The sequence below is a fragment of the Aquarana catesbeiana genome, linkage group LG03, assembly GCF_042186555.1.
Source record: "Aquarana catesbeiana isolate 2022-GZ linkage group LG03, ASM4218655v1, whole genome shotgun sequence".
Lineage (NCBI taxonomy): Eukaryota > Metazoa > Chordata > Amphibia > Anura > Ranidae > Aquarana > Aquarana catesbeiana.
Window position 1 is genome coordinate 517704487 of NC_133326.1, and position 26104 is coordinate 517730590.

General features: G+C 40.1%; 1 protein-coding gene across 1 annotated transcript in view; it reads right to left on the reverse strand.

Moving 5' to 3' along the window:
• Positions 1-4395: 4395 nt before the first annotated feature.
• RNF145 (ring finger protein 145) overlaps positions 4396-26104 on the reverse strand; it is a 104847-nt gene continuing 83138 nt past the window's right edge. Inside the window, exon 11 of the mRNA XM_073621182.1 lies at positions 4396-5972. Within this exon, the coding sequence (XP_073477283.1) occupies positions 5532-5972 (441 nt within the window). The 3' untranslated portion in view covers positions 4396-5531. The remainder of the gene's footprint in view (positions 5973-26104) is intronic.

Genomic DNA, 26104 nt, shown 5'->3' on the forward strand with positions numbered 1-26104 from the left:
TGACACGTCACTTTTTAGCATTTGTTTGCACTCATGAATTATATTTGAAGCAATAAAAAATTATTGATTATATTATTATTACTTTATATGCTAAATGCACATTATGGTTATTTATTTTATGCGATATAGTATATAAGTGTGGCAGATACCTCTGTACTTATTTGTATATGTACTATATCTCTGTGTGCTGGGATAGGGGCATGTTTAGCACACTCTAGCGCATCATTATATTTTTTTTATTAATTTGACATTTACACGTATTACAAGGCGTGATTTATGCATGCGGCTGTATAATGCTTATTTTTAGCACCAGGTTCATTGTGGCTCGTAGGATTTCTCATCTTGTGTTTGGTTATATGTTTAGCCTGTTGCCCTGTCACAGAGCTTATACATCTTGACCACATATCTAGCACGCTTGCTGGGAAGATACTGTTTGATTGACAAGCGGCCAGAAAACATAATCAGGGACTTATCAACGCAGACAACTTGATCGAGTACACAAGGCTGCAAACTGCTGGTTCAAGTGGTTTACGAGGGGCCGAATTTAGTGGAGCTGATCGTATTCAGGGTCACCACGAGGACAAGAGTTCATTGTCATTAAAATGCATGAACCGCAAGATCTGCTCGTATCTAGCCCTGGTCATGGAGGCAGTGAACACAGGTATATGGTGAATTGGGTCAGTGGACCAATATGGCTCTCTGCTCCATACGAGAGCCCTGCGGTTCTTGCACCTCAACAGCAGAACGGGGTCAGGTACGCCTGACCTTAGCAGGGACCACTACTCCGTCGTCAGAGCCATCTGTCAGGGTGGCGCTGCTGTCTACTGGATCGTATTCTGAGCCTGAATCTGACAGATAGGTGACTTCCGCTTCACTCTCATCTGTCATGCTCACAAACGTGTAGGCCTCTTCACTAGTGTACCTTCGATTGGACATTGTGGCCTCTAAATTTATGAGTACAACTAGTGAGACTCACAGGAAAAAAATAGCACCTGGTTGTCAGTGACTACTTCAATCGCTACCAAAAAAAACTGTTAGCGCTCGCAGGGACACAGGCCTGTCTCTTCGAACACTGCAGTTATGTGTTTTGTAAGTGACAGTAATCGACTGATACTGCACTTGGGTGGGCTGGGCTGAGCAGAGGGGATAAACGCAGGTGCTAGCAGGTATCTGGGCTGATCCCCGCTAACGCTGCGTTTTTGGGAACCCTAAATTACTGGGGACGCTAGTATAGATCAGATCAAAGATATTGATCCATTCGGACAGTATACTACTAAGGGAAGCATATGGTGCGTGCGTGGGTGTTAGCACTACTGGCACTAATCTGACGCTGCCTGGGGCGACGCAGACCCTAACTGATGTCACCCGCTGGGTGATCAGGGGGTTAAACCTTTATTAGGTAATATAGGGCGAGTACCCTGACGCTTTACAAAACAAACTAACCAGCGTCACCCGTGACACTAATACGGTGATCACTGGTGAAAGGGTTAACTAGGGGGCAATCAGGGGGTTAAAACCTTTATTAGGTAATATATGGGGGTACCTGACGCTATAAAAACCTGACGGTGAAACTAAGCAACTGGCTAACTAGCGTCACCCGTGACGCTAATACGGCAATCATAAAAAAGATCTATTAGTGATACTGAGACAGGGGGTGAAAGGGTTAACTGGGGGCGATCACGGGGTTAAACCTTTATTAGGGGGGTACCCTAGACCTACCTGGGCCTACTACTAACTGTCCTAGAACTGATTAGAGTCACAAATGACACCAATGCAGTGATCATTGAAAAATCTGAAAACTGCAATTGGTGACACTGCGACAGGGAGTGAAGGGGTTAACTGGGGGGGGGGTGACAAGTGTGCCTACGTGTACTGTGTCAGTGCAACTCACTGTAAGACATCCCTCTCTTCGGAACAGAAAAGAATTCCAGAGAGGGAGATGACATCACTTCCCCTTCCTGTGTTTACACTTACAGGCAGAGGAAGCATTTTCATTCACCAGAACCGATCAGCAGGTCCAGGCCAGAAATCATTGGCCTGGACCTGAAGACTAATCGGTTATACAACGAATCAGATCACCGCGGGCATGGGTACGTGCACACCCACGCCACTTTGCTGACGTATATCGGCGTGAGCTGGTCGGAAAGTGGTTAACTGACAATTGTGCGGTCATGCATTGCTGTACCCAAACAAACTGACTTGTTTTAGAGACTGTGGGGAGTCTGGCTTATACCTCCACGTCTGGGGGACCTGCTCGGTGTTGCGATCCTTCTGGGCCTAAATACTTTTAATTTTTTCTAATTTGTTCAATTCTGATGTACGACCCGATTCTCGAATTGCATTGCTAACCAACTCCTCTTTCAAGTCACTGCTGCTGCAGTGACGATCGTGGAAAACACCCACACTTTGTGTTCTACCAACAAAACAATAAGTTACCCAGGCACTGATTCATGCCAAAATTGAAGCCACTCCCCAAGACAGAATCAGGAGCTACACTGAATATTGCCACCCCTAGGTGGACAATTTTTTAGCCCCCCTGAGTTTGATGGCTCACTCTTGGACTGCCAATATGTGTAGACAAATTATTATCCGCACACTCTTGTGGTACCCACTACCTTGGTGACTTCTGAGACCTCACCCTATCCCCCATTTTCGCTTTCTTCTCGCCTCACTCTACATTCTCTAGTGTCCAGCTGCCCCTACTAAACCTTGAGCTATGGCTGAGGAGGGTCACATGGTCACCATAGTTTAAACTTTACCATCTTATAGTGTTTTTTGTTCATTAGTTTCATTTTCCATTATGACTTGAGCTCTATAAATTACAACTGCTATTGTCAGATTTCTTGTCCTAACCTCTCACTTCCCTTCCCTCGCCTCCTCATTCCCCCCATTTTAATTTTCATTTCTCTTACCTGTCTAGATGCCTTAGGATGCCACCTTTTCCATCCACCAATGTTAAAAAAAATGCTCTTGGTTTGCGTTTACTACCTGGGTATGACTGATTGGATGCACTGTTGATTTATTTTGTATTGCTTATTGTACATACACATTTGCCACCCTCTATGCTCTCTTTCTCCTAAGCTCGCCAAGCTACCAATCTACAATAATGGTTTCTTCATGTACCTTTAAATAGGTTGTAAACCCTCATGGTCTTTCACCTTAATGCATTCTATGCATTAAGGTGAAAAACCTTTTTTTAGTGCTGCAGCCCCCCGCCCATTTTACTTACCTGGATGCTCTCATCCTCTGTCCGGGAACAAGCATACCATCTGTAGCTGGTGTCTCGTGTCCCAATTGGATAGATTGATAGCAGCACAGCCATTGGCTCCCGCTGCTGTCAATCAAATCCAATTACGCGGTGCTGGGGGGTGGGGCCGAGTCCTGCATTCTGTGTGAATGGACACAGATGCGGGACTCGGGAACACGCCCGCACGGGTGTCCACCAAGGAGAGCACTTCTCCAACGTTGACACTGGATGCAGGGAGGAGCCACCAGCGCCACCGTGGGACCCCAGAAGAGGAGGTTCGGGGCCACTCTGTGCAAACTGAACTGCACAGTGGAGGTAAGAATAACATGTTTGTTATTTAAAAAAAAAAAAAAAAACACAAGGGTTTACAGCCCCTTTAAGGCTCTTTGTCCTTATCATTCATTCTGTCAGCAGTTCTGGTTACTGTGTGAGCCTCCGATGTAAAACTGTACCATTTATTGTATGTTGGTCGTGGAAAGGTCATAGTTTTAAGTTGCCCGTTACACAGAATGCTTCCAAAATGTTTGTCTGTACCGGATATATCTGTCAGTCATGTTTTTGTATTTTGACACATTCCACTAAATAAAGAATTAAAAAATAATAATAATAATTTGAACAAGAAAAAAAAAAAAAAAAAAACATATGAAGAAGTAGTTTACACTAGGATTGCTCTCTAAATAGTTATCGGTGTTTGCATTGCTCTTCAGAGAGCATTTGACAGGGGGTGAGGTGTCTCCTTACTGCCTGTTTTAACCCCTAACCGCAATTGTTTGCATTGTATGTGGTTGTGGGGCATCCCCATTTAGTTGAATGGGTTGCATTCAGCAGGCAGTACGCGAGACCTAGTTGATGTAAAACAACAAAGCTTCACCTGAATGTGAATCCAGATTAGTCAGTTTTCCGGCAAATCTCTATCCACAATTCACCACGGTATTACAAATGTAAATAAAAGACCATGGCACTGCGTGATTAAATATAATTTATTAAGACATTCAGCTATGTCTGTCAGTCTACATCCAAACGTACCACAAAAAAAAAAAAAAAAAAAATTAAAAAAAAAAAAAGCAAAATAAACCATTACCTAGAAATGTCACAACTTCCATCAGAATGATTCAATTTTCCACGTTTTCCCTTTACGGCCAAATGTGCACAAAGTATAAATTAATGTTTTTTTAAATTTTTTTTTATTTTATATCAAAATTCACATAAAAAAATTGCCTTTTTTATTTTTTTTTTTCATCCACCTAAAGCCATGTCATTTTAAAAATTCAACACAACAATCTTTTCAGGGCAAAAAAAAAAAAAAATAAAAAAAATATACACATTAAAGTGTCTACTAAAAGCCTTAGTATGGCATTTGCGGAATTTGATCATACACAAGAAATATGTACTCATTTTCAAAAAGTGCAAATATTGCCATTAACACTGTAGGTTTTTTCTTTATATTTTAGAGCGCAGTAATGAAGTTCTTCAGCCCCTTCTGTGCAATGAAGTTCATCCCACGACAGGTGATCACCTGAACTTCAAATATACTTCATATAAGGGCTGATCAGAACATCGAGACAATAACACAGCAAGAAACAGAAAGAAAAGAGAAAAAAAAAAAAAAAAAAAAAAGGTAGGATCCACTGAATTTGGAGGTTACTGATGCCCCGCCCCCTTTCATTCCCATACTGTGTTTATTTCGAGTGCAAGCAAGTGAGCATGCAAGCGTGCAGCATCGTCTCCAAATAATCACACAGCTGGAATAAACATTACTCCCCATGCTTAAATCAATTCTGGAAAATATGTTTATGCTAGGGTTAAACAAATCCCATGTAACAGGGCCTTTTTTGTTTTCTTAGACTTTTCTATTGTTATCAGCTGGCCCTTAGATTCAATGACTGGTTCTTGACTTCTACATTATTAGTTTGTCCATGGCTGGTCTATGTAAACGCATATGATATAAAATCCCAGGAGGCTGAAAAAATAAATTTGGAAATCCTTAGCAGAAAATTACCCACTGAGAAAAGAAAAGAAATAAAAAGAGCACCCAGCAAATAAAGCAGTAATCTGTATCCATCAGCAGTGGCTAGAAAGAATGGTTTTGTTATGCTTTAACTTCGGCACTGGAACATTAAAAAAAAAAAAAAAAAAAGAAAAAAAAAAAGGAAAATCTTGCATACACTTCAATCAGTGTCAGTGCTAAAGTTCTCTGTTTAGGAGTTGCAGAATGCTGCATGTGGTAAGGATGGGGTTTGGCTTCATAATGAAAAAGTTCAAACAGGCAAAAAAAAAAGGAGGGTCAGATTCCTTTAAAGGGGCATTGCTCCTCTTGTAAGCCTTCAGCCTGCATTTGGCTTGCCACACCCTCAAGGAACTCGCCCATATCTTGTCCTTCAGAATTTGTGCACAGAGGATCCCCTGTGTGTTCTGATTTGGTCCCCGGAGAGCCCACTGATTGTACGTCTTTTGCAAGCTCTTGCTCCCCGGTGTCCTGCTTCGGTTCATTTCCTGGGGGGGATGCTACTTCTTGTGCCCCCGGCAGTCCATCTGGTTGTGGGTTAACGTTGTTGGCATTAGAAGTAGGACTGATAGGCGTGCCAGGGTCGCCTACCGCCTGCTGAGACAGGGACTTTAACTGGCAATGACATAATGGACAGGACTCTTGTACGTACAACCATTTTTTAAGGCATCCAGCATGGAAAAAATGGCTGCAAGGAGTAATGACTGCCGAATTCATGTCCTGCACAAGCAAAGAAAAAAATCAATTAAATGGAAGTCACATGGAAAAAAGGTGGTTAAATAAAACTATTTGGATAATTTATAATATCTCTCTCTCTCTCTCTATATATAATATATATATATATATATATATATATATATATATATATATATATATATATATATATATATATATATATATATATATACACACACAGTTTAAATAAGCAACTTCAAAGGGTTTTAATAGGAATACTATTGATATGCCATCAATTCTGACAAATTATAGCAGGGAGTACAATACCATTATAAGCATAGGTGCTCATCTTTTCAGCCATAATAGTGTATTGTGTCTCGTAAATAAACAGCACTAAATGTTCCCTCTTGTGCTTCTACTTAACCAAGTTTTAGGAGGATAAAATAGGGAATGATTACAGCCCCCATCATGTTTTTATTGCTATCTGGTGCTCTGTTAGAGAGATTTCCCCTCATTTACCACACCATGACAACGGTTTACCAAGTAGGGACAAAGAAATAAAAAGCCAACGTGGGTTCTAGTCTTCCCAAACTATATTATACATTATTTCTGATTATACACTGTACTTTACTTGCATTGGTGATATAACTGTATTCCTGTGTATAATCTTAATAAACGTTATCTTAAAAAAAAGGAGCATTTTTATCTTCATAATGCTGTTGGAGATCCTCACTTCCTGTCTGGCGAAACGCTCTCATTAGGACATTGGGGGAAAACTCTCTAGTGAAGTCACAGACAGCAGTTAAAAAACAACAGGGGTTCCAATCCTGCCCCATGCTTCCTAAAGCTACAGTGAGGGGAAAAAAAAGTATTTGGTCCCCTGCTGATTCTGTACATTTGCTCACTGACAAAGAAATGATCAGTCTATAATTTTAATGGTAGGTTTATTTTAACAGTGAGAGACAGAACAACAAAAAAATACAGAAAAACGCATTTCAAAAAAGTTATAAATTTATTTGCATTTTAGTGAGTGAAATAAGTATTTGACTCCTTCGCAAAACATGACTTAGTACTTGGTGGCAAAACCCTTGTTGGCAATCACAGAGGTCAGACGTTTCTTGTAGTTGGCCACCAGGTTTGCACACATCTCAGGAGGGATTTTGTCCCACTCCTCTTTGCATATCCTCTCCAAGTCATTAAGGTTTTGAAACTGATGTTTGGTAGCTTGAACCTTCAGCTCCCTCTGCATATTTTCTATGAGATTAAGGTCTCTAGACTTGCTAGGCCACCCCAGGACCTTAATGTGCTTCTTCTTGATCCACTCTTTTGTTGCCTTGGCCGTGTGTTTTGGGTTATTGTCATGCTGGAATACCCATCCACTACCGATTTTCAATGCCCTGGCTGAGGGAAGGAGGTTCTCACTCAAGATTTGATGGTACATGGCCCCGTCAATGGTCCCTTTGACGCGTGAAGTAGTCCTGTCCCCTTAGCAGAAAAACACCCCCAAAGTATAATGTTTCCACCTCCATGTTTGACGGTGGGGATGGTGTTCTTAGGGTGATAGGCAGCATTCCTCCTCCAAACACGGCGAGTTGAGTTGATGCCAAAGAGCTTGATTTTGGTCTCATCTGACCACAACACTTTCATCCAGTTCTCCTCTGAATCATTCAGATGTTCATTAGCAAACTTCAGATGGGCCTGTACATGTGCTTTCTTGAGCAGGGGGACCTTGCAGACGCTGCAGGATTTCAGTCCTTCACGGCGTACTGTGTTACCAATTGCTTTCTTGGTGACTATAGTCCCAGTTGCCTTGAGATCATTGACAAGATTCTCCCGTGTAGTTCTGGGCTGATTCCTCACCGTTCTCATAATCATTGAAACTCCACGAGGTGAGATCTTGCATGGAGCCCCAGACTGAGGGAGATTGACAGTTATTTTGAATAATCGCACCAACTGTTGTCACCCTTGCACCAAGCTTCTTGGCGATGGACTTGTAGCCTATTCCAGCCTTGTGTAAGTCTACAATCTTGTCCCTGACATCCTAGGAGAGCCCTTTGGTCTTGGCCATGGTGGAGAGATTGGAATCTGATTGATTGCTTCTGTAGACAGGTGTCTTTTATACAGTTAACAAGCTGAGATTAGGAGCACTCCCTTTAAGAGTGCACTCCTAATCTAAGCTCGTTAACTGCATTGAAGACACCTGGAAGCCAGAAATCTTGCTGATTGATAGGGGATCAAATACTTATTTCACTCATTAAAATCAATTTATACTATTTTTTAAATGCGTTTTTCTGGATATTTTTGTTGTTGTTCTGTCTCTCAATGTTAAAATAAAGCTACCATTATAATTATAGACTGATCATTTCTTTGTCAGTGGACAAACGTACAGGAGATCAAATTTTTTTTGTTTCTTTTGTTTACAGTGAGGGGAAAAAAAAGTAAGTGGCTGAATATAAACGTAAATGTTCAGTATTTTTTTTTTTAAAAAGCCCTCCTGTCCCCTAAATTAGGCTAAGCCAAGGATCCCCCTTCCTCTCACCAAGGTGTATACTTACCTCCCCCAATGGCAGTAGCCTCATGCATTGTCTACAACCCAGTCGGTAAAAATCTAGAGTTCTGGGATGCCCATGCACTAACGTCCCTTAGACATTCCACTTTATGATTTAAGTCTATGGGTTGTTGGCACACAGGCATGGCCAGTCTGGTGCTAGACTCCTACCACTTGGGCTGTATACAACCTGGGAGGAAGGTATGCACCTCTTTGAGGGACCATCAGCATAGCCTAGGTAAAGGGACTGGGGGAGAAGTTTCATTAACACCAATTATGCCCTCTGAGAATAAGAACTAGTAATACAGGACATGTAAAATATGGAAGAAGTTTAAAGAACCAGCAGTGTGTACACACCAAAGTGACACAAAGTTAACATTTTTAGCACACACTAACTACCCAAGTGTACATTATCTGTTAACTCAACTAATGTTCAGTCTGATAAGGTTTTGGGACATAAGTGTTTACCTCACTTTTTGGAACTATATTGCGTAAAAGTATCACAAAGCTCTTTTCAGAGTACATAATGCAATGGAATAGCTCGATTTCATAAATTTAATAAGAACTATAATAATCCTAATTTGATTGTTTTCTAGAGCACCATACTTTCCCCAGCTATCAATTTTCATAGCACGGTTTGGGTCTGATTGGTGCCTGTAAAAGTAACAGAGTTCACGTTAAACTCCACTTACATATCTAATAAAATGTCTAGAATTAAACAGCAGCAGAAGGGGACACTAAATAGTACCCAAAAAAAAAAATCAGACTTTATAGTTGTGGAAACAATGGGAAAGGTAACACAACTAATATTGAATCAAAATATTTATTGAAAAAAGTACATCAATTCATGGATAGTGTTAAAAAAAAAAAAGAGATAAAAACATGAATCAAACGATACAATTTGTACACTGAGCCCTTATGCATCTACACGTTTCGCCGTGAGACTTCTTCAGGACACAAAAATAAAAAGAATTGAACAAATTACACAGACATATTATATCATTAAAAACCATGCTAAACTGCCCAAGAGAGCACTGGGACAGAAAGACATCATCAGAAAATAAATAAAGCAAGATACCTTCAAGAGAGTGATTCTCATGTACAAATTCATAGCAGCCGGGAGGTTTCCAAAAGTGTGGAATACTTATAACAAACTGTGAGAAAAAAAGCATCCTGTTGGTTTTAAGTCGCAAAGCATATAGCAATTAAACACAGATGGGGCATGAGAAGTAAGATACCTATGGTTTCATTTTATATAAAAAGGTCTAGCAGGGGCAGGTGTACGTCAAATATCCAAAAATAGGGATAACCAGATAAATAGATGGATATATAGAAGGGTCCAAAATCCAAAAAGGGAGAGACCTTGATAATATTCAGAGATAGCAGCAGTGACATGTAGTAGAACAGGCATATACTACCTATATATGTAGAGTATAGGAGAGGAGTACCGTTAGTAAGCTCTGTAAGGTAAGTAATAATTATAGAAATATGTGGACAAGTACTTACTTTAACTTGGCAATAGATCGGTGTGTGCCCCTGGGAGACAGCCGGGTGCTGCACACGGCGTCCCAGGGAACACACAGGCAGTCACGTTCGGCCATCAGTGGCGAGTAGGATTGTGGGGGTTGTAGGCAGCGCAGAGCGGACCTCCGTTCGATCTGCGCAATTGCAAGAACACCGTGCAGCGTAACTAAAACTAAAAGAAACAGCACTGTATGACTTAATCAGATCGGGCTGTAGTTACTAAGATACAGGAAGATATAAATCTCATAGAGCGGGCCTCCGTCCACTCTGCGCATGTGCAACCCAGATATCAGACAAACTGAATTATGGGGATTGTAGACAGAATGACAGACGGAGCACTGTTTCAAACAGTTATATATAAGCAGATAGGACAAAAGAAGAACCTTACTATAGAAGTGAATGCTGCATAAATACTTATTACGCAGAGAATATAAAACATACTTGCGCAAGATAACATGAAAGGGGCACATAGAAGATATCCAAGTGATAGGCGTCATACTGTCACCAGTGAATCTCGTAGACAGAAAGCATAAGTTGATAAAATATACATATGAACACTTGTATCACAGTTGTGTATGTATATATATATATATATATATATATATATATATATATATATATATATATAATTTTTTTTCATGGGTTATATTCCATTGTTTGAAGGTAAGATTGCCATCATTGGCATCAAATAGAACCACATAGAAGACTCAAAGTAAAAATACATTACTATGTGTCATGTGATATTTCATAAATCCATTTCTGGAGTCCCTTACTTGGTACTTAGATAGGCACTGTAAGTGAAACGAAAAGCGAAAGGCATACATGTCATTGTCAGGTAAAAACCAGAGCAGGACAAACAAATGAGAGGACAGAATATGTAGAGAACAAACCTGATTGTATAGAGATTGAATACACAAGTATTTTAGAGAAAGGGTCTAAAACTTATCATATCGTTTAAGCCTGGATATGTAGTAGCCTACAGGCTATGTATCCATTGGGTCTCTCTTTGGAGGACCCTTTGGTCAAAGTTTCCTCCTCGGGGAGCCTCATGGACACAATCGAGAGCAGCAAATTTTAAAAACCATAGGGTTAGATTTGTGTTTGAAGGCTATATGGTAGCCCATAGTCGTATTGAGAAGGCCACTAGTGGTATAATAAACATGGTCCCTGATCCTCCTCCAGAATGGCCTAATGGTCTTGCCAACATAAAAAGCTCCGCATTGGCAGAGAATAATGTAAATCACTTCTTTGGTTTGGAAAGTAATATGATGATGAAGAATAAGAGTTTGGCCATTCGGAAGGAGGACAGAGGGGCCCACTAGTAAAAGATCACAAAAGTCACAGCGAAAAAGACCTGGTAGGGCTTGAGTTTTATCCTCTGTTCTACGATAGTGGCTCTGTACTAGATGATCTCTAACCTATCTTGAGCGTCTGAAGGTAATTTTGTATTTAGGTCCTATATATATTTGATAAGGGTAGTATCCGCCTGTAGAATATGCCAATGATTTTGAATAACTGATCGTATTTTCTGATGTTAATGAAAATAAGTAGTAATAAACCTAACTACATTCGAATTTGATTTTTTAGGACCTGGAAAAAGAATAGCGTTCCTAGGTCTTGCAACAGCTTTGTTGTAGGCCTTTTTAGGAGTAGTTTTGATGTACCCTCTGGCTAAGAGTCGCTCATACAGTTGGTCTGCTTCTTGTTTAAAATTGATGTAATTGGAGCAGTTACGTTTAAGACGTAAATATTGGCCAAAAGGGATACTTTGAATTAAAGGCTGTGGGTGTGCACTTAATACATGCAAAATTGTGTTACCCGCAGTGGGTTTACGATATAAAGATGTATTAATCCAGCCGTCAACAGTAATGTCAATAGTGATGTCAAGATAAGCTATGCTAGTTGGACTAGATTGCATAGTGAATTTCAAATTGTAGTTATTATGACTTAGGATAGACAAACTGGTCAAGTGCTGCTGGTGGCCCCGCCTATAGTAACAAGATGTCATCAATGTAGCGGAACCACCGCTATACATAGGAAAAAAGATCAGAGTACTTTTCATTGGCAAATAGATCACGTTCCCACCCCCCCAGGTACAGGTTCGCATAAGAGGGCGCGCAAAAATGTGACCATAGCAACACCTTGTACCTGGAGGAAGTGGGATCCATCAAAAGAGAAGACATTTCTGGTGAGGATGTGAGAAAGTAGTTGTACTACAAAGTCATTGAGACCCATCGATTTAGGTCCCCTCTCACCAAGAAATTTAGCAATCACCTCCAGACCAAGCTCATTATTCTCTACCAATGCGGAGCTTTTTATGTTGGCAAGACCATTAGGCCATTCTGGAGGAGGATCAGGGACCATGTTTATTATACCACTAGTGGCCTTCTCAATACGACTATGGGCTACCATATAGCCTTCAAACACAAATCTAACCCTATGGTTTTTAAAATTTGCTGCTCTCGATTGTGTCCATGAGGCTCCCCGAGGAGGAAACTTTGACCAAAGGGTCCTCCAAAGAGAGACCCAATGGATACATAGCCTGTAGGCTACTACATATCCAGGCTTAAACGATATGATAAGTTTTAGACCCTTTCTCTAAAATACTTGTGTATTCAATCTCTATACAATCAGGTTTGTTCTCTACATATTCTGTCCTCTCATTTGTTTGTCCTGCTCTGGTTTTTACCTGACAATGACATGTATGCCTTTCGCTTTTCGTTTCACTTACAGTGCCTAAGTACCAAGTAAGGGACTCCAGAAATGGATTTATGAAATATCACATGACACATAGTAATGTATTTTTACTTTGAGTCTTCTATGTGGTTCTATTTGATGCCAATGATGGCAATCTTACCTTCAAACAATGGAATATAACCCATGAAAAAAAATTATATATATATATATATATATATATATATATATATATATATATATATATATATATATATATATATACATACACAACTGTGATGCAAGTGTTCATATGTATATTTTATCAACTTATGCTTTCTGTCTACGAGATTCACTGGTGACAGTATGACGCCTATCACTTGGATATCTTCTATGTGCCCCTTTCATGTTATCTTGCGCAAGTATGTTTTATATTCTCTGCGTAATAAGTATTTATGCAGCATTCACTTCTATAGTAAGATTCTTCTTTTGTCCTATCTGCTTATATATAACTGTGTTTGAAACAGTGCTCCGTCTGTCATTCTGTCTACAATCCCCATAATTCAGTTTGTCTGATATCTGGGTTGCACATGCGCAAAGTGGACGGAGGCCCGCTCTATGAGATTTATATCTTCCTGTATCTTAGTAACTACAGCCCGATCTGATTAAGTCATACGGTGCTGTTTCTTTTAGTTTTAGTTACGCTGCACGGTGTTCTTGCAATTGCGTAGATCGAACGGAGGTCCGCTCTGCGCTGCCTACAACCCCCACAATCCTACGTGACTGCATCATGTAACGTCTGTAACTACCGTCTGAGTAGTGTGACACGATTAGGCACTATAAATAGCCTGTGTGTTCCCTGGGACGCCGTGTACAGCACCCGGCTGTCTCCCAGGGGCACACACCGATCTATTGCCAAGTTAAAGTAAGTACTTGTCCACATATTTCTATAATTATTACTTACCTTACAGAGCTTACTAACGGTACTCCTCTCCTATACTCTACATATATAGGTAGTATATGCCTGTTCTATTACATGTCACTGCTGCTATCTCTGAATATTATCAAGGTCTCTCCCTTTTTGGATTTTGGACCCTTCTATATCCATCTATTTATCCGGTTATCCCTATTTTTGGATACTTGACGTACACCTGCCCCTGCTAGACCTATTTATATAAAATGAAACAGTAGGTATCTTACTTCTCATGCCCCATCTGTGTTTCATTGCTATATGCTTTGCGACTTAAAACCAACAGGACGCTTTTTTTCTCACAGTTTGTTATAAGTATTCCACACTTTTGGAAACCTCCCGGCTGCTATGAATTTGTACATGAGGCTCACTCTCTTGAAGGTATCTTGCTTTATTTATTTTCTGATGATGTCCTTCTGTCCCAGTGCTCTCTTGGCCAGTTTAGCATGGTTTTTAATGATATAATATGTCTGTGTAATTTGTTCAATTCTTTTTATTTTAATTGGAATATATCTCATTTGCAGATAGTGAGATTCGCTTTTGTCCCTTCTTTGTTGCAATTTTGAACCTCGTTTTAGTCCTGAAGAAGGCTCACTGCGAAACGCGTAGACGCATGCCGCATAAGGGCTCAATGTACAAATTGTATCATTTGATTCATGTTTTTATCTCTTTTTTGAACATTATCTATGAATTTATGTACTTTTTTCAATAAATATTTTTATTCAATATTAGTTATGGTACTTTCCCCATTGTTTCCATGCCTATAAAGTCTGATTTTTTGGTTACTATTTAGTATCCCCTTCTGCTCACAATTACGGATGTGACAATTTGAGTGCTTCTTCCTTTTTTTCATTTCTAAAATTAAAACAACCCCACAGTCAAACCTTGACCAACTAGAACAAATACGCACATCAGCATAAAGCTGCAGGTTTACCAAAAGTAAGGACTAACCAATTTTCCTACAAAAATCATACAAGCTCTTTAAAAAGTGCTTGATAGCTGCTAGATGAAAAAGTCTGACTCCTAAATGTTACAATAAAGGCAGAACTTTTTTTTCCAGTTTTGAATGGTGGGGAAGGGTTAGACCCTGTGTAAAGCTCTTATTGGTATCTGTATCCCCACTGTGGAGATTCGCCCCTGTCTGATGACTATTGTCACGGAGACAGAAAGCGGGAGGTAATCCAAAAAGTTGTCCCAGAAGAAAAGGTGAGGGGAAACCTTCCAATGACATCTGTTCCTGGAACTAAGAGATGAATTCCCCTCACTTTGGAAAATTTCCTTTTAACTTCCTGTCGTACTTCTGAGACCGGAAATAACGTGACATTTTCACACTGGTACACAAACAGCAAAAAATAATATTGTAATTACTTTAAAATGTATTTTTGGAGGGCACTGAGGAACACAGAAGGTAGATAGGTTATACTGCTGCTTACTAGAGGTTTGGACGCTAGCACCTAACAACTGCTTTCTATGTGCAGTGAGCTCTGGTTAAATGCAGACCAGCTACACCATCACAAAGGCAAGAAGAGAAGATAAACCCCAACACCGGAATGGTACAACAGAATCGCTGGAAAAAAATAATGAAAAAAAAAAAAAAAAATTATACGGATTTACCCCCTTAATGACCAGGTCATTTTTTGCGATACGGCACTACGTCGCTTTAACTGACTATTGCATGGTCGTGCGACGTTGTACCCAAACAAAATTTATGTACTTTTTTCCCACAAATAGAGCTTTCTTTTGGTGGTATTTGATCACCTCTGCAGTTTTAATTTTTTGCGCTATAAACAAAAAAAGACTGACAATTTTGAAAAAAAACAAAAAACATTATTTTTTGCTATATCATCCAAAAAAAAAAAATGTAAAAAACAAATGTCTTCATCAGTTTAGGCCAATATGTATTCTTGTACATATTTTTGGTAAAAAAAAAAAAAAAAAAAATCGCATTAAGCATATATTGACAGGTTTGCGCAAAAGTTATAGTGTCTACAAAATAGTGGATAGGATTTTTGGGTATATATATATATATATATATATATATATATATATATATATATATATATATATATATATATATATATATATATATATATATAATTTATTTATTTTTTCTTTCCTACAAGTAATAGCGGTGATCAGCAATTTTTAGCAGGACTGCGACATTGCTGCAGACAGATGACACTTTTGGGACCAATGACATTTATACAGCGATCAGTGCTATAAAAAAAAAAAAAATGCACTGATACAAATTACTGTATAAATGACACTGGCAGGGAAGGGGTTAACACTAGGGGGCGATCAAGGGGTTAAATGTGTTCCCTGGGAGGAGTTTCTAACTGTGGGGGGATGGGCTGACAGGGAGTACAGAAAGATCGCTGTTCCTAATCACTAGGAACAGATGATCTCTTTCTACTCCCCTGACAGAACGGGGATCTGTTTGTTTACATTGACAGATCCCCATTCTGTGGAGCGAACGCAGGTGGCTGGCGGACATCGCGGCCACAGGCCCGAGCGCCTTTCTGCACCGTAAGTGCGCCCACTGTATTTATTGCACGAATCAACATACGGCGACTCGGGCAATAGAGCCGACCTGCTGCCGTAGAATGACGGCGGCTGGTCGGCAAGTGGTTAAATTAGAGATGCACCGATATATCGGCCGAAAAAAGAGTTAGCGGCGTTTTGCTAAAAGGAAAAAAAAAGTGCCGATAATGGCATGCTGCATCCCATTGACTTCAATGCAAAATTGCGAGCCACATTAAATTAAATAAAAAATAATAATTTAAAAAACTGTCCGTTTGGTTTCAGTTTTCGGCCAAATGCATCCTGAATTTTCGGTTTCAGCACCGGAATTTTCAGTTAGGTGCACCACTACTTTAAATACCCAGTCATGAAGAGAGGAAAATTAAACAGTCTTACTGCTAAGAACATTCATCTGATTAATAGCAGAGGGAATTTGGGGGAACTTTCTTCAAGAGGCCGTGAAACAGCCATGAAAGAGTTGCTCAGCCCGGGCCATCAAGTCCAACAAAGTCTTCCAGACATAACTTACCCCAAACGGGGTACCAGCAGCAGGACACCAGCATGTTCTGCATACTGACAGTCCAGGGGACCACTGAGCCCTCTAGTAATGATTCTTGCCTGCCATGCCGTTGATTAAAAGCTGTTAGGAAATTTGGAATTACCTGAAGGAAAGACAATGTCCCCATTCAGGTGGAAAGGATAGACCACCTTGGGCAGAAAGGAAGGTTTTGGTCCCAGGACCACCTTGTCCCTGTGCAATACAAGAAAAGGCTCCATGCAGGAAAGGGCTGCCAGCTCAGAAACATTACTAACTGATGTAATGACTACCAGCCTTATAGGCGAGGTGTCCCAAAAGTACACCTCCAATTTCCTAAAATTACTGCTCTCAGTCCGGCGCACGCGGCAATATCTAATGTGTATCACAATTGACTTTTCCATGTGCAGGCGCCTCCGATGCATGCATTTACGTTTGTACGTGCGTGTACGAGGGGGTGGGATTTTATGTGCTTGGGTGTAAGATTCATTTTTTACATTTTTATTTTTAATTATTTAACTTTTTTTCACACGGGACAAATCTTTAAAGTGGAACTACACTTCATCTGAGCACCACAAACCAAAAATGCTAACGCATTTTTTTCTCCCGTTCTTTTTATTAATTTCAAGGTTAAAGGATACAAAAAATTGTACAAAGAGTACAAAAGTCAATACATTGTGTATACAAAAGTACAGAAAGAGTACGAAGAAGGTTAGGCCTAAAAGTGTAAGGCTGACACATTCCAAAGTCAAAGAAAAGGGAGCATTACATTTCTTTAGCTCACTAAGAATATATCAGATAAGAACAGTACAACACTTTACTTCGCTGTAAATCTATCAGTCCAAAGTTGCCAATGTGAGTCAAAACACTTTCTAGTACCCTGCTTAGTAGCAAGCATAGCTTTGTATTTGTAGTGCAGGCAGACAATCTCAACTGCCTCCAGGAGATTTGTGGCGTTGTCCGATTTCCACCTCCTTGCAAGAAGTAATCTAGCAGCCAAAAGAATATGTGTAACTATAGAGCGGCAGGAGGGAGGGAAATCTGTCAATAATCTAAATTGAGTATTGCCAGACTTGGTTCTGGTGATGTAAGGATACCAGTGATATCAGAAATGAAGCGGAAGATATTTTTCCAGAAGCTTGTGACATTTTTGCAGGTCCAGAATATATGCAACATCTCCTCCAGCAAAGAGGCGAGGAGGATGGGAGAATTTTGGATGTACGTAGGGGAGTGAGATTGCATCTCAGTGCAATTTTTGGGATAGTTCCCAATGATTCATGCAGTGTGAGGCTTTATATATGGACTTGAAAGCAGATTGCCATTGTTTAGAAGTATAGGATGTGCCTAGGTCTGTTTCCCATTTTAAATATGATGGAGATTTAGTGTAAGTGAGTTTGTCCTGGAATAAGTTATAAAATACGGAGATTCCCTTAGGGGTAGGTGGGAGAGCACTGAGGAACCTCCAAGCCACAGTAGGTAGATAGAATTCATGGGATTATTGAGATCTTAAGAGGTCGGAAATTTGAAGGTATACATAGTGATCCAGGGATGAGAGATCAAACTCTGTAGAGTTCCTCAAATGTTTTAATTCTCTTGGCTGAGAAGAGATCTGTGATTGAGATGATACCTTTCCGTTGCCAACGAGTAAGGTTTAAGCTTGGATATAGATTTTCTAAGATTGTGAGAGGCAGGGATATAGTAGTTTGTAAAGATGGAGAAGGTTGGATGCTCCTCAAGGCCCTCCAGGCCATCAGGGAAGCTTGGATTGGGGGTGGGAATTGTTGTAAGGGATATGATTTCCACATATCAGTCAAAAAAAAAGGTGCGGAGCTCCCCTCCAGGGCTGAGGGTCTTTTCTATTTGAGACCAAAGAATGTCAGAGGAAGGGGAGAACCAGTGTCTAGGTTGGGTAAGAAGAGATGAATGGTAATAGTCCTTGAGATCTATGTTACCCATCCCTACCACTGTTCTATGTTTTGTAAGGAGAGTTCGGGAGCACCGCGGGCATTTAGATTTCCATAGGTATTGCTTTAGTATGTTCCGTAGGGCTTTTAAATGGTTGTTTTTCAGAGGGATCGGTAAAGTACGAAACAAGTATAAAATTTGAGGTAGGCATAACATTAAAAGAAGCCAGGCGTCCTGACCAAGTTAGTTCCACCTTGATAAGGCATTTGGTCTCCTGGGATAGTCTTATCAGGGGTATGTAGTTGATGGCTAGTTTGGAGGGGTCTGCCGTCAGCAAGAGTCCTAAGTATGATATAGTGGAGTCAGTCCAGGAGTAGAGAAATGAGGTTTGAAGTCTAGACTTAAGAGGAGGGTTTATATTCATACCCAGAATTATTGATTTGCTATAGTTGGCTTTATAGTATGAAATCTCACTAAAGGAGGTCAACATTTTGTGGGCATTAGTGAAGGAGGAAATAGGGTTAAATAGGGTTGGTTAAGCATAAAATAACATCATCCGCAAACAGACTATAGTATGGGATCTGTATTGAAATGTGAAACCATGAATGTTTGGGTGGGATCTAAAAGAGGCCGCTAGAGGTTCTATAAGAGGATTGAATATAGTGGGCATCCCTATCTCATTCCATTGGTTATAACAAAGGGTCTCTATAGAGTATTTGAGGTGTAGACCTGTGCAGATGGGGATAAATATATAGCTAGGATGGCAGAGAGGACAGGACCAGAGAAGCCAAACTTTAAGAGTCTGCATCATGTAGCCCCAATGGACCCCATCGAACGCCTTCTCCGCATCCAATGATAGAAGCAGAGGTGTGCGATGAGCCCTAGAATGGTGGATTATGTTTATAATTCTTCGAGTTGCATCTGATGCTTGTCTACCTGAGATAAATCCAGTCTGGTCGGGGGGTAATTATCAGGTGGGGAGAAATAGGGAGTAATCTAAGTGCAAGTATCTTTGCACAGATTTTGATGTCCGTGTTCAATAATGAGATGGTCCTATAATTAGATGGGGTTGTAGGGTCTTTCCCAGGTTATGGGATGGTGACAATATATGTTTGAAACATCTCAGGTGGGAACGATGCAGAAGTTATTGCAGTAGAATACGCAGAAGCAAGGGTGGGGCTAAGGTTAGCCAGGAATACCTTGTAGTAATCATAAGTTAGACCATCCAGCCCAGGAGATTTAGCATTGGGTAGAGTCTTGACAAACCTTAGTAATCTCGGACACTGTGATAGGCATATTTAATTAGACCAACTGGGTTGGAGAAAGGGAAAGTAAATTAACTGCATCTGTTTAATGCATTTTTATTATTCAAAGCAAACTCACTCTTCCATTCATGTCTCCATGCTTTATTTTGTTAAGAAATCACTTTGAAAAACACCTCCCTAGCATTTCTGGCCATGGCCATCTTGGGTAAGGGCAGATGATTCATCTAGCATTTACGTCCTTTAATCCACCCGTAGCTCGGGCATGCGAGCAGGAGAGGGTGTGCTTAGCTGAGAAAGCCTCTCCTCCCCTACTGAAAACTCCTGGGGTGTATGGCATCATCTGCCTAGGCATGGAAACCAGAAAGTAATTGAAGAAATTTGAATTAAAAAAAAAACAAAAAAAACAAGCAAATATGATATTGTTTCCTATCAATTTACTAATGCTAGCAGGATAAGGATTAAAAATAGACAATGTTGATTGAGAGAGTGAAATTCCGCTTTAAGGAGACCTTAAGGAGACAAGATTAGATCCAAGTCCAAGATTGGGCCTGGTACTTCAGTCGGCGGGAGGGTGGATTACCTAGATGAAGGTTTGAAGGAACGGAATAGACTTTTGAACATTGGCCGAAAACATAGTGGCGGAGCAGTCCTTTAGTAGGTCGTCTAAGCACCCAGTGATATGAATCTGCAGAATAGTAAGAAGAGGGGCAAGCATTTTTGTGAACAATCAAGGGGCAGAAGACAATGGTCTCCCACAGGCAATGGCAGAAATTGTTGATGTGGAGGGAAGATGGGGGTATGTACAGAGGCATCTTGTATGTCTACTGATGCAAGAAATTCCCCTCATCTGAGAGAAGCAATGAGATTTTACCGATTCCATCGGGAATTTTTGAACTGGAAGAAATCGGTTTAGAGATTTAAGTCCAGAATAGGGTAGATAACCCCATTTGGTTTGGGAACTGTGCATAGGTTTGAAAAAAAAAAAAAAAAAAAAAAAACTTGGAACCTTTCCTCTGAAGGAACTGGTACCATCACCCCTTGTGACCAAGCTTGGCACAAAGCGGTCAGTAAGGCTGCTTTCACACCTGAGCGTAGCGTTTAGAGTTTTTCCAGTGGTTTTTTTGCACCTTTTTATGCACGATTTGCGCATTTTTATACAGCGTTTTTGAGCTTTGGCATTTTTTTTATTAGCCAATAAAGAAAACATCTGTTGCTAGGTTTTTCAGCTTTTTTAGCGTTTCCATCAGCTTTTATTTCTTTTTTTCCTTTAGTATTATTCATTCTTTTTTTTTTTTTTAGGGTAAGGGGTTAGAGTTAAGGTTAGGATTATTTATTATTTTGTTAGGGTTAGGGTGTTAATACTACTACTAAATGAATAAATAAATGTAAAAAATACACAAATAAAAATAATCATAAATAATTAAATGCAATAAATGAATAGTATTTAATGATAAATAAATGATTAACTAACCTTAACCCCTAAAGCTGGGGTTGGGGGTTCATTATAATATTAATCATTTTTAAAATATATTTTTAGGGTTAGGGGTTAATATGTATTATTACATATTCAGTTATTTTATTTATGATTTTTAGTTATTTGTGTATTTATTTTTAACTTACTTATTCGTACGTTTTTACGGTTTTTCTTTTTTTTTTTTACATTTTTTAATTTGAGCAGAAAATTGTGCACGACAAAATGCACAAATCTGCCCAAAGCTCCAAAACTTTGAGCTTCAGGCGTTTGGCGTGGAGATGTGAACCAACCAACTTCAAAGAGAATCATTGATTTTTTTTCTCCAGCGTTTTGGAGCTGCAAGCTTAAAAGTTTTAAAGTGTATATAAGAGCAAAAGGTCCCCCAGAACAGTGTTTCTCAACCTTTTATCAGTCAAGGCACCTTTTAAAGATGATGGAAAATCTTGAGGCACCCTTTAAAAACTATGGACTGTCTCGAGGCACCCAATTCTAAAATGTAAAAACTATTCTAATAGTTTTACATAATTCATCAACATCCACAATTCCAAGTAGGACACCCAACCTTATAGGCGATTTATTCTTCCAGAGCAAATACACTTTTGCATACTGGTACTGACTATGTTTCTCCATCACTCAGCTAATATGACCCCACCACTGATGGAGAGGGGCAGGGTAGGGTCAAACAAGGATGCTATGCAGGCGACTGACATCCTCCTTCTCAACTGATGACGTCATTGATCATTAAAACGCCAGCATCTAGTAGGTTGTAATGGTGCACAATGAAAATAAGTGACTTAGTGTAACTAAAACGTAGCCTTCATCCACCCACTGGCTTGTATACAATTTCTGGGCATTTTCCAAACCTCAAGACACCCCAGGGTGCCTGGGCACCTTGGTTGAAAAAGGCTGCCTGAGAGACTTGAATTAAATTTTCATGAGCATCCACACAAAACAATAGGGCTGAGGGTCCTCAAATACAGGTTCATGTTCTCTATTCATTCATTGTGTCCATTTAGCAATAGTCTGGCAAATAGCCGTAGAAGCAATTGTCAGCTGCAGGGGAAAAACTAACAGACTCCTTAAAGGAGGTAACATCCTCCAAAGGAACTAATAATAATAACTAATAATTTTCTGAAATTCTTTTTCCATAGTATAAATTTCAGCAAAAAGCTTAAAAGGAATGAATATTCTTTCATGGTTAAGCCAATGCCAATATAGCACACAATTTGTGAGCGGATGGGTTTTTTTTTTTTATTGTGCCACCCTCATAGGAGTTGCTGTGGAGAATCAGGTGCTGTTAGGCAAAGGCTTGTTGCACAGTGTCAAATCAATGAATTGACAGTGAAAGCATTTGTTGAAAAGCCATAGTTTGTGGCTCATAAAATGCAGGGTTCAATAATCCTCTGAAGCTTCCTCTGGCATGTGTGTCACAATTGCTTTCTTCCATTTCATCCTCAAAGAGGTTCCATCTCCGGTTCCAAACAGTCAGGGGAAAAATGTTTGAGTTTTTGGCCTGAAGAAACTGAAGGTTCAAGAGTGACAAAAGTTTTCCAAATAATGCAGACAGAAAAATCTACTTTTGTCAGACAGGCCAGATAGTACGCGCCTGAGAGGGAAATAGAGTTAGAAGAGGGGAGTGGTGTAGGAGAAGACCTGGCACTTTTAGGCTCTAGACAGAGATGGCTGTAATAAAGCTAGCATCTGTACCAAGATTTGTGAGATGCAGAGATTTCTGCTTTTGTCAGGTAGGCTACTTGTTGCGTGCCTAAAATAGAGCTATAATCAGCTGCAGAGGATAGCGTTAAAATCAGTTCCTGCTCTGGTGCAAGGAGCATATCATCACAGAGTTTAAGTGTTGTGCAGGCCTTTGGCAGAGCAAATGTTCGCCAAACCGCTGGACTGTATATCAGTTCCAGGCTTTACCCGTCATGGTGCACCTACCTCCAAAGGGGGCATTCAGGGACTGGGTTCCACAAGGGTCAACCATTGCCCTTGACCTGTATAGCACCCGGTGGCTGACTACATATATTGCACTAAGTGTTGAGATGAGTGCCTGTGCAGGATCCAGTGCCCAAAGTAACATTAGCGGCTGCCCCAGCAGAGTGTGGTCTGGGTATTGCTCCCAAGGTTGCACCAGTCCAGATGCACTAATTCTATCTGTGGCATGAGAAGACAATGAGGAGTTGTTTACAGTATTTGAAGTTAAATTAATAAAGGGAAAAAATATAAACTAGTTAAAGTTTATAGCACAGTACTTTTTTCATGCCAATTGTCCCTTCTACAGTGGATGAAAAAGGCTACACACCCCTATTAAAATGTCAGGTTTATGTGATGTAAAAAAAAGATAAATCATTTCAGAACTTTTTCCACCTTTAAAGTGACCTATAAACTTTACAACTCAGGTGAACAAACTGAAATCTTTTAGGTGGAGGGAAGCAAAAATAAAATAATATGGTTGCATAAGTGTGCACACCCTTTTGATTTTGATTTTATTACAGCACTCAGTCTTTTTGGGTATGTGTCTATCAGCATGGCACATCTTGACTTGGCAATATTTGCTCACTCTTCTTTGCAAAAACAGCCAGAATCTGTTAGATTCACCCAGTGCACAGCCCTCTTCAGATCACCCCACAGATTTTCAATCAGGCTCTGGCTGGACCATTCCAAAACTTTAATCTTCGTCTGGTGAAGCTATTCCTTTGTTGATTTGGATGTATGCTTCGGGTTGTCATGTTGAAAGATGAAGTTCCTCTTCATGTTCAGCTTTCTAGCAGAAGCCTGAAGGTTTTGTGCCAATATTGACTGGTATTTGGAACTGTTCATTATTCCCTCTACCTTGACTAAGGCCCCTGTTCCAGCTGAAGAAAAACAGCCCCAAAAGTATGATGCTGCCAAAACCATGCTTCACTGAGGGTAGGTACGGTGTTCTTTTGTGATGTGCACTGTTTTTGCACAAAACATATCTTGGGAATTCTGGCCAAAAAGTTCAACCTTGGTTTCATCAGACCATAATACATTTTCCCACATGCTTTTGGCAGACTTCAAAAGTGTTTTTGCGAAATTTAGCCAGGCTTGGATACTTTTCTTCGTAAGAAAAGTATCTTGCCACTCTACCCCATAGTCCAGACATATGAAGAATATGAAGAATATGAAGAATACGGGAGATTGTCACATGTACCACACATCTAGATATTCCTGCAGCTCCTTGAATGTTGCTGTAGGCCTCTTGAAAGCCTCCCTGACCAGTTTTCTTCTCGTCTTTTTATCAATTTTGGAGTTTCGTCCAGTTCTTGCTAATGTCACTGTTGTGCCGTATTTTCTCCACTTGATGACTGTCTTCCACGGTATATCTAATGCCTTGGAAATACTTTTGCACCCTTCTCCTGACTGATACCCTTTAACAATAAGATCCCTCTGATGCTTTGGAAGCTCTCTGTGGACCATGGCTTTTGCTGTAAGATGAGACTAAGAAAATGTCAGGAAAGACCTACTAGAACAACTGAACTTTATTTGGGGTTAATCAGAGGCACTTTAAATGATGGCAGGTGTGTGCTAACCCCTATTTAACATGAGTTTGAATGTGATTGCTTAATTCTGAACACAACTACATTCCCAATTATAAGAGGGTGTGCACACTTATGCAACCACATTATTTTATTTTTACCCCCCCCCCCCCCCATAAAAGTTTTCAGTTTGTTTTTCAATTGAGTTGTACAGTTTATAGGTTACATTAAAAAGGTGAAAAAAGTTCTGAAATGATTTAATTTTGTTTCATTTTTTACATCACAGAAACCTAACATTTTAACAGGGGTGTGTAGACTTTTTACATCCATGTACAATACCTAGCTGATCATGTGTTCCCCTGTGTGTACTGACCACGCTCATCATGGCTGCTCATCCCTGATAGCATGGTCAGATTACGTGCCTCCGTCATCCTGCTGTGTATTCAGCATCTCTCCCTCCCTCTCATTTCTGTAGTCTGTGTGTGAACTGTGAAGCTGCTCTTCTTCCCGCCCCTCCCTCTCCTCCTGCCTTGACTGAGTATTCTCCTGCAGCCACTCCTCCCCTATAGTAAAGTGTAAAGTAAAATCTATTCTATACTTTTATCCTCCCTGTTTCACAAAAATATTACGTACAGAGGTTTTTTTTCTTTTATAATCTAAAGCGAAATACCTTCTTTGCACAGGGCTGCTAGCTTGCATATGTCAAAGGGCAATCTCAGCCCCTCCCACTGCACTCTTTAGATAGAGAAGGTGTCAGAGGGAGGACATGTGACCACAGCAGTGTTGGGGCAAAGATGGTATTTTCCTAAAACAGGGGATAAAAGAATATAATAGCTGTGACTTTACAACCACTTTCTCTGTGAAGGAGAAGAGGTCCATCACCTTAGAACATTAACAAAAAAAAAAAAAACGGCAATTCACTGAGTGGGGTAGGGTTATAAAGGAGGCGCCCAGTAGGCATGTCCCCAAAAGCTTGCCAGTGTTAAATCACCTAAAAGTATGAGCCTACAACCCAGGGTTTATAAAATCTTTGCCTATGATCTCTACATTCCAAAAGGATAACATAGTTACACTTTTCTCAGCAGATCTAAAGAAAAAGCATTACCCTTTCGCTGCCAGGTCTGTACGGACCTACAGAACTGCTTACAGGTGGCCAGGTCCGTACGCCATAAGGACCTAATTTCTCCTTCTGCTATAAGCTCATGGTCACTTCAGTAACCATGAACTTATACCATAATTGTTCAGCAGACGCTGCTGAAC